Raw genomic sequence first — 15,341 nt, 5'->3', positions numbered from 1 at the left:
AAAATCTTCATCCGCCTAATATTGATCAGCACATTTTGGAGCTCATATACTCAATACTCAATGAACTTCATGTTCTCAGTGCTCAGTTAACATCGCCTTTCTATAACTCAATAGAGTCACTGTACCAGAGGATTGAGAATACTTGGGTCTCTCTTTTGGAATACCTTCCAAAGAGAAACTATAATCTCGGTTGTAATTCTTTCCTAATGAAATAGCATGGAAATAGCATGTTGTAACAAGCTCTTAGTGAATCCTACCATTTGGGAATCCTTTAGATAACGTTTTCTGTTCCAAATAACTTCATGCAGATGAATGAAATGAGTTTTTATCTTTGCAGTAATGAGAGAGTGCATATGACTACCTCTATAAAATACTCATCTTTAGTTTGATTTTTTAAAAGCATTATCGTTAAATGGCTTCTAGGTAATTTTTAAAAATTGAATGTGTAATACCTGAGAGACTTTTCTCCACTTGGTTTTATATTTTCTCTGAAATCTTTAAAAACTTCTCACTCTTTTCCAATCCTGAAATAAAATTGTAGCTGACCCAAAAATAGGTTATCGTGATTTTAGGGATTTTGAAATTCTGGAGCAAAGTTGATTAAGAAATACTGATAAATTTAATAATTATTACAACCAACAAAAGAAATCCTTGTTTTGCTGTGATAATTTTATGTTACCTTTTTTCTTTGTTAGACTCGTTACCTGTGAAATTTTTTTTGTATTTTTCCTTTTCAAATTAACAGCAAACAGTGAAGACTGTCAGCCCCCTGAGAAGGTTAACACAATGGGACCCCAGTTTGTAAGTGGAGTAATTGTGAAGATCATTAGCACAGAACCCTTGCCAAGCAGGAAACACCTCCGGGTAAGGCTTTGAGCCTTTAGGTTAACCGTCACCTTTCCCTGGAATAACTGTACTGCCCTGGGAGAATATGCAAAACTGTTTAGACTAATCAGATTGGAATTTCTCCTTTGGTTGAAGCTGTGCTTCTTAAGTTTTCTGTTTGTTAGTAAATGGTAAACTTGGCCCAAAGCTTTAAGAAGTCCTTTTTGTTGTATAATAAACCTTTTTTTAAAAAACTTTTTAAATCATTGAGTTTAAAAGCGTTCAGTGGTTTACTGACTGATTTGAAAGTCAACTTTCCAATTTCAAACTTTTCTATTTGAAATTAAGTAGAATCTTGGGAAGATCTTAAAAGGCACATTAGGCACACATTTAATCATTTTAATTGTAGTGGAAGTTGATGACTCCCTTGTAGTGGAATAATTTTATGCTTGACTAAAAACTTACAATTGTTCAGTTAAATTGTTTTATTAAAATTTAAAAGACTACAAAATGTTTTAGTTTTTAACATAAGATTTTTTTCCAATGAAAATATATCTTTTCAGAAAAACTTACATACAATTTTTTTAAAGCTTGATCAGAATTTTAACTTGAAAGTAATGTGAAATTTTCTTAATATTTATAGTTTCAGTGAACATTTAAGAGAAAGAATTTTGAAGTATATTTACATTTCATATTTGTTAAACTTCAAAGCTTTTAATTTTCATTTATTGTCAAGCAGGTGAAGCTGCTAAAGAGAAAAAAAATTTTAAAGAAATCAGTTTATTCATGTTTTTTGACAGCTAGGTTGTAAATTAAGATGTGATGGTTGAGACAGTAGGGCTATCTGAGAGATGGCTCTTTTCAACTCTGAAATTCTGTGATTTTTTTTCCTAGTAATGATGATGGCATTTTACTAAGTCATCTCTGCTATCTGCTGTTGACTAATTCCTTTCATTAATGTCTCTTTACAGTATAACTTTTTCAAGAGATGAATATTTAGGTGCTCTGTACAGTTCTTTGTAAATAATGTAGTGTTTAATAAATGTTGAATTAAATTGATTAAACCCTTCCTGTCCTCTGGTGATTGACCCAAAAGGGACAACCTTGACCTCATTAGCACCAAGTTCTGATTCAGTGAGGTGGGACTGAGACTGTGACTATTCATCAAATATATATTAAGTACCTACTGAGTGCCAGACACTTTAAATTTTCAGGACATAGATCAGTATTGAAGATTGCAAATAGGAAACTAATTCAGGGAAAATGTGTCAAGTGAAAATAGAAAAAACATTGGTGAACACTGGTTTTCAAGTATTTTTTAAAAAGTCTTAGGCAAAAGAAGTTGGAAGCTTCAATCCTGGTAACGGTTCCATTACGTTTATCATCGAAAAGATTATATAATCCTAATAGCATTAATTTACCATCACCTGATTTACGAAAAGTAAATAACATGATGCCTCCTATCACTTCAAGTTTGGCTACTGTTTACTCTTTAACCAAAAATGATGTACTGTAATGTGTCACTCCGGTATCATTGAAGTAAGTTAAAAATTAATTCTCCAATTTCTAAGATGCTTTTGTTTTTTAAAAAAGGAACTACACATCCTGACTTGGTCCTTCGTTTTAAAAATGATTAACCAAAAAAAAAAACTTTCCCCCGCCTTGTTTTAATATCAACCAAGTTTCTTTGGGTATTTTTTGTAACCTAGATTAATCTTATAGCCAAAACTTACCTCAGAGTTAAGGAGGGAGGGGAATTAAAGGAAGATTCCTTTTTCTGTTGAGTAGCTCCAGTTATTTTCTTTTAATTTTATGGATGGGACTTGGAGAATTAAGAGTAGTGTCACATTCCTGCATAAGAGGATTGTCTTTGTAGAACCTGCTGTGACCAAAATCGATTAGAAATACAGGATCCTAGTTAATTTCCCCTCACAGCAGGTTTTTACAGGTAGGCTTTTCAGTGTTTGTGACTGAGACTATTGGTCTCATTTGTTTAGAAGAGTTTACTTAGGATTTGATAGAAACTAGTGAAAGACTATAGACCATGTGTTCCTCAGAACACTATATTTCAAAAGATTTTAAAAAGTCTTTTTATATAATGCTAACCAAATAACTTTAAAAACATTAAATTTACTTAAAGTTACTAGTGTTTTTTAAAAGGTATAGAAGAGCAAATTGCCTTCCCAGTGTATTTGTTTTTTTGATGTTGGGAAGGGGATTAGCTTTAAAAGTTAATTCATGCTGCTTTTTAAAGTTAGCTCTCAGATTTTATGTAGCATTTGAATACTACCTCTTTATACCTCTCTTCTACAGTCTTCACATTCCTTTAGCCCTTTAGGAACTTGAAGTGATATATAGCTACAGTCTCAGCTTAAATTGTAGAGGTGTGATTGTTAATATTTCTTTTTCTTGTTTCCTTTTATGAACATTTTTGCCTGCTCTAAAAGAAATATTTGGTATTACACTATTTATACTGAATAATAATACTAATTTTTGGATTTTTTAAAAAAGTATTCATTATTTATGTTCAGTTTTTGGTAAAGAGTGAAGTGCAAGTAATAAATGTGTTTATATAAATTACCTTACATTCTGTCTTTCTCCTGAGCTCTACAGGAAACTTTGGCAGTGATATCTGAAGTTGTTTATGTTGATGTGCTGGAAGGAGATACAGAGTGCCATGTTAGATTTAAAACTCCAGAGGATGCTCAAGCAATAATCAGTGCACATGCAGAAATTAAAAAGAAATATAATTGGAATTTTGAGATCCTCTCTGGTAAGATTTTCAGTGGCAGGAAATGTTAACTTGCTAAACAGTTCCTAAAAATTAGACAAACATAACAAGGGGTAGGGCTATCTTTAAGTTATATGAATGGCATATGGTCCTTGTGAGGCTGCCCACCAACCTCATTGGCCTGTATATAATTAAAATTGCACTACACCAGGTCAGATGATCACTTTTTGTTTGCACGTTTCCCATTCTTGCTCTCTTGTATTTTGGTGGTTGTGGTGGTGGTGGTAGCAGGGCCAGTGCAGTCTATAGATGAACAAGGAGATAGTAGACACAAATGTTTGTTAACATTTTTAAAGAATTAGACTACCCCCCATGAGAGGGGATGGGATATTTATAAAGGTGTTTGGACTATGATTATATTCACAATAATCACCATTTTTTTGTTCTAATTCTGGGGAGTTGGTTTTGAATTCAAAACTGCACAGTTCTTTGGGTAATTTCACTTCCCTTTTACAGTTGAAGCTAGAGATTGACTTTTCCACCCCATAATTTGAATATTTAAAAATTGTTTTAAAATCCTAATTTGTTCTCTATATGTGTAATTAATCAGTTGTCCATATTTCTTGTTTTACAGGTGACCATGAACAGAGATACTGGCAGAAGATTTTAGTAGATAGGCAGGCTAAACTTAACCAACCCCGTGAAAAGAAAAGAGGAACAGAAAAGGTAAACAGAATTACATCCACCTTTCTTTTCTTTTGCTTTTGTAACAAGTAACATGTTTAAAAGTGTTACTCAGTAGAGAGGTTTTTCTTTTCTTCTCAATTTTATATGACCTAACAAACACATTTTACTATAGTTCATGTAATTCCCCAGACCATACTGTTTTATTTGCCAAGTCAAATGAAGTCAACAAGCATTTTTTAAGGTCGTGGCCTACAGTTGGTTCCAGGCGCTATACTAAAGCACTGGGGTTGCAGAGAAAGGAAAAAAACATTATACCTGCCCTCAAGGTACTCACTATCTAATGGGGAAGGCAACTTGCAAACAACTAGGTACAAACTATATATATTATCAAAACAAAATTCTCTAGAATTCTTTTATAAAATTTGAATTAAAACTAGTTTGCCTCTCACCAAGGTAAGTACCTTTGGTATTTGTTTCTAACGTACTTTGTATTCTGAGTTAAGCAGTCTTGATTTCTGGCTCCTTGTGTGTTAAAGTTTAATGAAAAACTATTATTTGAAGAATGTCTTAAGGGTAAAATCACAATGTTTTCAGAGTAGTTTATAAAGATATGAGGCTTCCCAGATAAGATTGAGAAACCTTATGCATACTGTGCCTCCTAGTAATGGTAGTTTTATCACTTTGGGGAGCATTATTGTTTTAACCAAGGGATACAATCAAGACTTTCAAAAAATTAAATGACTTAAAAATAAATCACTTATTGCATTTTTTCTTAACTTTTGAATAGTATGAGTTAATTTAGAAGAAGGAAAATCATTATTGTCAGTTGGGTTATGTTTAATTTTTCCTGACCTACTGGGTACTATTAACAAAAATAACAGGGTTTTTTTTATTCTGGTTGGGAAAAAAATAGTTCTCATTACAGGCTTATCATATACATGATTTAAATCAGATGAGCATTTATTAGTTGCCTAGACTATGTGCAAAGGTGTATACTGGATGATTGAGAAACAGACTTTTTCTCCCCCCCATGCCACCTCCCTAAAAAATAAAAAAAAAAATCAGTGCTTTGGGGAAAATAATGTGTTCACATAGTAACAAAATTTTAAGGAAACTAGGTGATCAAAGAGGTGGAGTTAGAGGGAGCATGTCTTCTATCAGCTACATTAAAATTTGAGGGAAACCTAGGAGGGGTGAGAAGGAAAGGAGTCTTCAGAATAGAATTCTAAAGGAGTCTTCAGAATAGAATTCTAAAGAAGTTTCTCTGGCTGGTATGGAAGAATTATCCTGTCATGTAGAAATTATAGAGCCAAAGAAACCCATTTTTTAGGGATTAGAAACAAGAAACATAGTCTGTTTGCATTTATTTGCCCCTAAGTTTGAGATAGTCTTGATGAGTGACTAATTTGGCCTCTTATTTAGCAGAGTAAATAGAGCACAAGAGACCAACCATTCTCCTCCTGTAGTGGAATTCAGAGCTAGGAAAAGATCAAGGCTCTTTAACATAACTAAATAGAGATTTGGTACGCCTATTTTTTTGCTCTCAACTTGAGTAGCATGTGAGAAATAATAGTTAATATTTCCTACTAGTATATGCAGTATTTGTGCAATACATAATTGATTTTCTGACTTAAAAAAAAAAAAACTACCTTTAATCAGGATGCCTCAGATGCTATAAAGAGGTTCTTTGGGGTTTCTAAATTGTCTTCCTGAATGGAAACCTCAGTAGTCAGTGTGTGAGGACTTATTTGTTTCTTTCTGAAGATACTCAGTTCTGAAAAGTGTTTGTTTCAAAGCCCATTTGAGACTACTTAAATGCTAAAACCTTAATCCAAGAATATTTCACTGACTGGAAGTATTTGTTTAATCTTCTCCTCTAACGTTCAAAAAATGAATTGAGAAGTAGTTTATCTTTCCTAAAAAGGTAGCCCAGTGGGAGGAGATACAAAGATACTTAAATAGACTTGAATAAAGGCCAGGAAATGTACATGAAGTGAGAAATGCCATAAATATTGTGTCAGGATACTACGAAAAGTGATATTTTTGTATTTTATCCTTGCTACTTTACTGACTTGAATTATGTCACATTGTGTAATTTGTCATGAAATGTTGCATGTGGTTAGTGAGAAAGGTCTGAGAACGCAGACTGGATGATGACATTGGAACCTGACAGCTCTGACTGCAAAGTAGATTAGACTTTTGAACATGAGAGAAATAGTTGGTGGTGATACTGGCATTCAGTTCTCATTTTTGTAAAGCAGAAAAATGACTAAGTTAATCACTGCTAAAAGTTGGTTCTAAACAACTGATTTAACTCTTTAAATGTATTTACCTCTCATCTGCTCTCTGTGAATCCCCTAACCCTCAGGGGGAGATAACTGATAACAATGAAACAGGTTCAAATTCAAATTATTTTTCAGCATATAAAAAATAAATCACAATATTAGATCTGGCCATGTCTTTTCTATCTAATTTTTATAACAGCCTATAGAGAATAATAAAGATAACTTGTATTTTTCTAACGCATAACAATTTAGAAATCTTCCACAACAGTCCAGTAATGAAGTTAGTATCCCCATTATACTGATGAGGAGGCTAAGGCTGAGAGATTAAAAAGTTTGACCTTGAATCCAAAACTTCTAACTCCAGTTTTCTTAAGTCAGTAATTAAATATGATAGGTTGCAAAATTCAAGTATAAACATTGTTTTAATCACTTAATTTCAGCAAAAAATTATTAACGATAATAATAAAATGTGCTATATTTGTAGAGGCTTTGTTTGTAGTATGACCTTTTGTAATATTCCTGTATGTAGACACATATACACTTAACCGTCAGTGGGTGCATGCATTCCCTAAACAGGCACAAGTTACTGTAACATCCCATAGATAATGTTCATACTCAGTGGGCCAAATCCAGTGAATAACATTAGAAAAACTGCATGGCCTAGAGAACCAGTTGCCTGCCCCGGAAGCAAGAAAGCATGTGTGGTTTCAAGCCCTGCAACTTTGAAACCTGCTCCTCTCTGCTCCCCAGGCAGCTCTCCTAAGACTGTTAGAAGTGAATTACTGATCTGCATCAATTTTGAAGGAATTTTCAAAATCACCAATGAAGTCACAGGTCCAGCCCACTGCCACCCACATCCACACTGAGAGTCAGCAGTAATGATGAGGCTTTTATACAACAAAATAATACAGCAAAACAAATGATTAAATTTTGGTTTTGTTTATTGTAACTACCATATTGGTGACTTATGTATTATGATAGGGATCCTGTTTAAAGTAGGTGCACAATACATGTTGGTTGACTCTGTCTTAGAAAATGCAAGGTCTATGAAAATTAATTGGTAGTGAGTGATAGAATTTTGTAAGAGAAATATAATAATTCCAGAAATAATACTATGTGAGTTCCAATTTTTAGAGCTGGATCAGACAGACCTTGGAGGTTATGATGTCTTATTTTACTAATGAATAAACTAGAACATGGTAATTTCTGTGCATAAAATGTGAATGTTATAGTGAGTTTTCTTCACAATTGTGGCATCTATCAAAACATTCTCTGAGAGTGTTCAATGTAGTTGTGTTATAAAAATGAATTTGAAATTTTTGAATAAATGACTTAGATATTTTAAGCTAGGTAGTATAATGGATAGAGCTTAAGCCTGGAGTCAGAAAGTTCTGAATTCAAATGCAGCTTCACTTACTAACAGTTTTATGATCCTGAGCAAATCACTTAACCTCTATCTGCCTCAGTTTCCTCAACTTTAAAGTTGGATTAACAATGTGTACTTCCCAGGGTTGTTGTGAGGATCAAATGAGACAGTGTTTGTAAAGAATTTAGCACAATGCCTGGCACATGGTTGACACTTCGTAAATGCTTTTTTCTTTCTTCAAAAATAAATTCAGAGTAAAAAAAATTGTTTTTAATTAAAGGTAAAAGGTTAGTCAGGCTAAAATGATGATGCCCCAGTATTTTTATCTGCATTTTTAACTAATTGCATAGTTATATACTTCTTGGGTAGAAAGCACAAATTTAAGTTTAAGTCAAAGAATTATCTTTATATGATGTTCTAGAGTTATTATAGCATTCAAGTAATTAAAACTGTATATAAAAATTGAAAAATCAGAAAAGTAAATAAGTGCTCTAAAATATTTAAGAACTGTCTGGCCTGTTGGTTCTGTAATCAGCAATAGTCATAATACCATATGGTACAACCAACAGCTTACTACATGCATAGCAGTCCCTGTCCTCCTGGAGTTTCCATCTAAGACATTCAGTATGTAAACAAGCTAATGTGCAGTACAGTGAAAAGTGAAATACTCTGCAACTAGAGGGCCCAGGTTCCAGTTCCATCCCTTGGGCCTCAGCTGTCATCTCCAATGAGGTCTAAATGGCCTCTGAAGTTAGCAACTCAAAATATATGATAGGGGAGTACAGACAGACGAGGGGGAGTGCAAAGAGGAAGAAAGCACTGGCTTTGGAGAGACAAGGGACTCATGTAGCAGGAACAGATTTATAGCAAGGAGCACCTAAACCAAACAGGAATCCATGGATTCTCTCAGACTGAGGTGATAAGTACATGTGTCTCAGACATAGAATAAACACAAAGAATATGAAGATAGACAAAAATGGAAAGCAGGTGAGAACTAGTAAAAGGAATTACTCTAATTTAAAATAAAATAGTAAGGTTTTGCCCTAAATCCTTGTCAAAGCTGTATTAAGAATTCCATTGGATAGATAACCTGTGCCTCCTTTAGCAGTGTGATCTTGGGAAAACCACAAGCTCTCTGGGTTTCAGTTTCCTCACCTGTAAAAATAAAGTGGTCGGGGGAAGGGGGAAGTGGTGGATTAGATGGTCTTTTATGGTTCCTTCCAATTCTAGATCAATGATCCTATGGTATTGCTAATAGATTATTTGTAGATTGGTTTCTGATTCTGTTTTGTTAAGGAAAATTCTATTTTGATGCATGTACATTTTCCTACATTTTAAAAGATAATATTAATTACTACCTAGCTAGAAGCACTGATTAACTAGCAATCCTCTGGCTTTGGAGATTTAGGGTGCTTATTTATGAAATACTTTTATGACATCAAGTTTTCCAAGCCTATATCTGAAAGATTTATTGCTGGCTAAGCAAAGCCAAATAATAGTGTTCAAAAAAGATTTACTAAATGAAATTAATTATTTTTCCCTGGAATTGAATGTATTTGATTACAGTTAAGTGTGTATTGCGTATTTGAACATTATTTTCATTTTGGAACATACTCTAATTTCTACCTTCTCTCCTAGCTGATCAACAAAGCTGAAAAAATTAGACTGGCCAAGACTCAACAAGCAAGTCAGCACATTCGGTTTTCAGAATATGATTGAAAAAATTTGAATTTTGCTTTACCTTGAGGACTTATCAATTCTCTGAATACTTTTACTATTCTTTAAGAAATCTATTTCTTTCTGTTTTTTCTTTTCATCTTGGTACTATAGAATATTGTTTTAAAAACCTACTTTTAATTGAATTAAATTTAATTACTTTGAGCCATATGCTTTTTCCTTTAAGAGTGGGTTTTTTTATTTAGCATTCTTAAATAATTTATGTAAATCAACTGAACAAATGGTAAATTAACAATAAAATATGTTTTAGGAACTTTACAATTATATTTTTGAAGAGTGCATCTAAATTGAGTTAACAAGTTTTGATGATTACATAACTTAAACGTATTTTAAATTTTTTAACTTATTTTGTTTTGACACAACAGTCACTCCCCATCCAATAGCCAAGCATACCCAAATACATAGTATATTTTCCAAAAAAAAGTTACTTCTGAACGGAGAAGTTTGCTCCCAAAACAGAAGTGAATTAAAGTCAGCTACAGTGAGGGAGCTTGTTTGGGAAAGATTTGATAGATCTGGTGAGGAATTAATTCTGAGTTCTCAGACAGTACCAGCAGGGCTGGCAGAAACTGAACTGTTGAAAACAAAGAAAGAAATGAAGTCAAATTGGCATTCTGCTTCTTATCCTTTAGTTGAAATTTTATTTGATTACATTGATTATTTTAAGAAAATTCAAATGCTTATCAATCAGATTGATTACAGTTGGTTAACTCAGATTAATGCCTCTGACCATAAAAGGAGACTGGGGAAAATTCCTTAGTCAGTTTCATTGGAGAGGCTTGGAGTTTTCTGGAATATGCAGTCTAGCCTAAATCTTTGTGACTGGATGGAGCTACACAGGAGCCTTTGAAATTCCCAGCAGATGGTTGAGAAAAAGCATTGTTTCTGTTTCCTGTGGATTCAACGTACGTTAAATTGCCTACTAGATGTATTCTAGGACACCTGGGGTACCAAGTTGAAAAAAATGGCTTAGAGTGAGGAAGAGGAATGATAAGAAAAGTAAACTGCGAAGGGAGGGATCTGTGAATGCCACCATATCCCAAAAGTAGGTAATGCAGCTTAAAAATTAGAAAACCCCAAACTAGCATGGAGGCTACTTTCTAGTGATTCTGAGAGTTGAGATTTAAATCCTTGATTTCAATTAACAAAAGTTTACTTGTCTATGATGTGAAGCTAAGAATTTTGGGTTTATATCCAGAACTACTACTTCAAAGGTATGGTACAAGAACTTCTTACTGTTTGCAAAGAGTTTGGTAGACATAGCCAAGAATATGGTACTCTTAAAAGTATCTTGAAAGGTACAGAAGACATTCTGAAATGAAGATAGCCTTAGTCTATAAACAGTCAAAAACTATTTACTGCAGAGATGGGCCTGTCCAATAGCCCTTAAAACAAATGAGGGTGAAATTTGCTTGCTTACAAGGTAATAATCTATGTAAGGGATGAGTCATCAATTTAAAATTCAACCAAATAACCTCCATACATCACTGAAGATAAGTGCACAGCTCTAAGATAATTTGCCTTTTATTTAGGAAATCTGACAAACTGGAAGTGTCTAAGACCACTAGATGAGGTAGAACAGGAAGTAGGTCAAAGTTTCAGTTTCCCATTGAATTTTAGGAGAGTATGGAGAGATCATTTAAGGCCTGGGACTTGAACTGGAATAAACAGAGATGGGGAATTATGGAACAGAATATTTTAGGCCAGTAAGTAAAACAATCAGTTTAGCTGCTGTGAATGCAGCAAAAAACAAATCTGGAGTATAGGTTGGGAATAATTTACTGTTGGAGAGAAAACCTTGAAACCCTACCCCCATAGCACTAGAAAATTCGGTACTGATAATACTAAGAGGTATCCTGGGATTCAGAATCTAGTTGGGAACTGGGCATATGTATACCAAGGGTTCACAAATGCCAGTTGTTTTAGTTAGACTTCTAATGGTTAAGAAAGTTCTGCGAGAAGTAGAACCTTGTATTTTTAGAGGAAGTGCATGATAAATTAAGAGCTATAGCTTGCCTTTTGGGAAGGGGAACCAAGATTCAATGATAGGGATTCTATTGGCTCCTTGGCCAAGTCAACCACTTTGGTTGAAGCAAAAGGGTCAAGTCCTGAAAGACAAGGTTGGGGCCAGATTGTGAAGACCTTGATGGTCCAGTTGAGATATGTGCAGTTGAGATACTTGGATTTTCTCCGAGTAGCTGGAAGCCACTGAATGTTTTCAAACGGGGAAAAAAAAAACATTAGGATTGATCTGTCCTGTCTAGGACACCGAATGAAACAATACCTCCTTGCTAGGACCTTGCATTCTAAAGGAGGAGACAAATACCTATAGAAGCAAATATAAGGTGAATACCAGATAGTTTGGGAGGAAAAATGTGGGGTAGAGGGGAATCACAAAAGGTTTCCTGCTACAACTGGTCTTTGAACTTATGAAAGAAAGGGATTTTGAGGCAAGGATATGGAGAGAGCACCTTTCCGGAATGTGGGCCAGTCAGTAATGTCACTAGAGGCAGGGAGAAAATCAGTTGCCAGACTGTCGCAGTTGTCTACCAGAGGTAATAAAGACCAGATCAAATGATGATGACAACGAATGGACAAGTATGAAAGACCTCAAATTAACTAAGTAATCCTAGATGGGAAGAGCATAGGATAAGAGAACATTCAGAAGCATTTTCTTGTTTAAATATTCTACTGAACTTACAGAAAAAAAGTTAAGGTGCTTGGGGGAAAAAAAATCTGAAAGTATCTAGTTCTGCCTTCAAATAACTGTATTTTATTTAGGAGGCTGCAACGTATTCTTAAGGCCTCAAGTCTGAGGGTTGTGGAGAGACAACAGCTTAGCTTGATAAGGGCAAGAGAGTCGAACGAAAAAGGCTCCACTGTGGACTTGCGCTGGAATAGGAGGATGAATAATAGACAGATCAACAAATGTTACGTGCTTCCAAGTGCCTGGTGTTGTGGATAAGTAACAATGTACCAGTCCCTGCCTTCCACTTGTATTCTGTAGGAGAGATGATACAATTGAAAGGCATATCTATGTACTAAATTGGTACAAAATACATAAGGCTTTGATAGAGGTCTTCAGAAACAGGTGTCTGTGTGGGGAACATTCATAAATAGGATATTTAAAGGCTGAGAACCTTCCTGCACTTTTGTAGAAATTCAGCTTCCTAGGTAGTCACTTTCATCCTGTTCAGTAAAATGGTAATAATTAGTTGAACCAAGAGGGGGCCCTTGGTATAGATGCCTTTTCTCATTCAATTAGTGTAGTGATTGCTGGACCTCAGCAGGCCAACACCATGTGATTCTTGTACCTACCGTCTGTGACTATTTAAAATGTCTAGTTTCTTATTAGATCATGTGTATATTACACAATGGATAGAGTGTCAGACTGGAGTCATGAAGACTCATCTAACAGTTCAAATCTGGCCTCAGATCCTTACTATGTGACCCTGGCAAGTTACTTAACCCTGCCTCAGTTTCCTCATCTGTAAAATGAGCTGGAGAAGGAAAATAGCAAACCATTCTTAACATCTTTGCCAAGAACACCCCAAATGGGATCATGAAGAGTTGTACATGACTGAATAATACTATGCCATCATATGTCTGTGCAGTATCTTGTGGTTACTTGGCTTAACAATGATCAAAAATAAAACTAGAGACATAAAATAGAGTCTTCCATTTCATATTCATTATGGAATTTTTTATTTTTATTCACTTTTGCTAATGTACTTAAAAACTGTGGGTTTATTTTGCTTTGGAAGAAAAAGTTCATTTGTCAATAACATCATTTTCGTTAATGATTTGTGTATATCTTTGTTTTTTCAGTTTTATTTCAATTGCTTCCTTTTGTTTTTTTTCATCACCTTCATTTTCCGGAGTAGCTCACTTTTCCTCTCTTAGACATCCAGTATATCCTTCCATGTAACAGATCAAAAAAAAAAAAGAAACCCTGAAAACTAACCAATGCATCAAACTCTTCTGGTGGAATATGCAATAATATTCCATCCCCTGCTTCTGCAAACAAGGCAGAGGGATGATTTTCCCAGCTTTTCTCAATCTACCAAAAAGGTTTATGTGATACTCTTAGCATATTCCAGGTTTCCTTAAAATTTTTTTCTTGCCGTAAAGCTATTTAAGGTGGCCTATTGGAGGTTTACACAAAAAAACAAATCACACCAGTATTAGCCCAGTGAAGAGGGGAAAATGCCCCACCTCCTTTCTTGGGTAGGTGGAGGGAGGGGGAAGACTGGGACGTGAATTTTCACTATGTAAGATGATTTTAAACTTTCCATTATTGTTACGGGTTAGTTCCCTGGGGTTGCTGACAGGTATCTGAAAACAATGCTAAAACATCAGAAAGGTTTTTTTCAAAAGCTTTTATTTTTATTTTTCTCATTGGAAGGCAGGAAAAATGATTTTGACTATCAACTAGTCGAGTGATCTTGGGTGAATCATTCAAATGCTCCTTGTCTCAATTTATTCTTAAATGAAGAGGTTGCATTTCCAAGGCCCCTGAAGTATCTCTAATTTTCAGTCATGCTTCATCCATACCCACACAATTACCACCTTGTGCTGCTGTACCTAGAATGGAGAAGTAGCATGATTGTGTCCTAAAAGGTAAAAATAAGTGGTCAAGATTTGTAACTCTCTGATTAACCTTTATTTTTTTTTTTATGTTAAAGTAGAAGGGAAATATGATCATTTAAGGAAATAGAATATCTTGAGATGAGATGATGGGTTAAGGCTAAATCCAGGTATAACCGGAGAGCTCTCAAGTAACTGAGGCTGGGAGATTCCCTAACAGATACCATCTAAACACCATCAACGTTACCAACTCTGGATTCCTTATTGAATCAAACCTTAAATTTCAACTAAAGAAAAAATGTGTTTACCCAACCTTTGCTTTTTCCCAGTCCTGCAATTTAAGGAGCAAATGAGGAAATGAAATGTCTGGAGAACCTGTAGCCATGTGACCTATTCCTCTTGTTAGGAATACTAAGTAATAGTCTTTGACTTGGGTATTCAAAACCTGTTTGTCTAGTTATCTTAGGGATAGGCATCAACTTTAATGATTTTCACCTTTTTTGCATATGCAAAAAGCAAAAATGGTACCCTGGGTACATATTCCATTAAAGTGAATAGTGATTTCATATTATAATACAGATCACCTCAATTTCCTAATTTAGGAAATTGTACTAGATGTTCAGTATCTCTTCTAGCCCTGAAATTTTGAGATCATGTGATTTTGCAAAATCGGAAGTAATGTAATTCAAAGCTCTATTTCCAAAGTTGCCTTCTTTTGCCTTAGTCTCTCCGGGGTTGACTTTTTAAAATTGATTCATTCAAACCTTTAATTGGTGTTTTGTCATTTCAATGTGTTAACTGCTGAGAGGAGAGCTGTGAATATGCATCCTAATGCCCATTTATATGTACTGCTAACCAGCATTGTGATTTCTACTCAGAATGCAAGTAATGGACACATTTTTATTTTCCCCCAAAATACAGGAATTAGGAACATATTTTATATTTTAATTCCTGGAAACTAGAGTAGTAGAGGCTATTTTAGATCTTGATCTGTATTATAATATCAAATCAGTCTCCTACCTTTAAATAAGAATAATTCATTATCCTTATGTTATTAAAAATATAATTAGCATACTAAGTAGCTGGGACAACATTGCTTTCATTTCAGGATTACATTCATATA

The 15,341-nt window shown here is 34.5% G+C and overlaps 1 protein-coding gene across 2 annotated transcripts in view; it reads left to right on the top strand.

The window, feature by feature from the left end:
- LARP7 (La ribonucleoprotein 7, transcriptional regulator) overlaps positions 1-9,781 on the top strand; it is a 28,269-nt gene extending 18,488 nt beyond the window's left edge. For both annotated transcript variants that reach the window (XM_072623563.1, XM_072623561.1), the window contains exons 10-13: positions 746-864; positions 3,439-3,598; positions 4,191-4,282; positions 9,533-9,781. In XM_072623563.1, coding sequence (XP_072479664.1) covers positions 746-864; positions 3,439-3,598; positions 4,191-4,282; positions 9,533-9,613 — 452 coding nt within the window. In that variant the 3' untranslated portion in view covers positions 9,614-9,781. The remainder of the gene's footprint in view (positions 1-745; positions 865-3,438; positions 3,599-4,190; positions 4,283-9,532) is intronic.
- The last annotated feature ends 5,560 nt before the right edge of the window (positions 9,782-15,341 follow it).

Source organism: Notamacropus eugenii, chromosome 7 (assembly GCF_028372415.1).
Source record: "Notamacropus eugenii isolate mMacEug1 chromosome 7, mMacEug1.pri_v2, whole genome shotgun sequence".
Taxonomy (NCBI): domain Eukaryota; kingdom Metazoa; phylum Chordata; class Mammalia; order Diprotodontia; family Macropodidae; genus Notamacropus; species Notamacropus eugenii.
The sequence above is the reverse complement of the archived record's forward strand: the minus strand, read 5'-3'. Positions and strand labels throughout refer to the sequence as shown.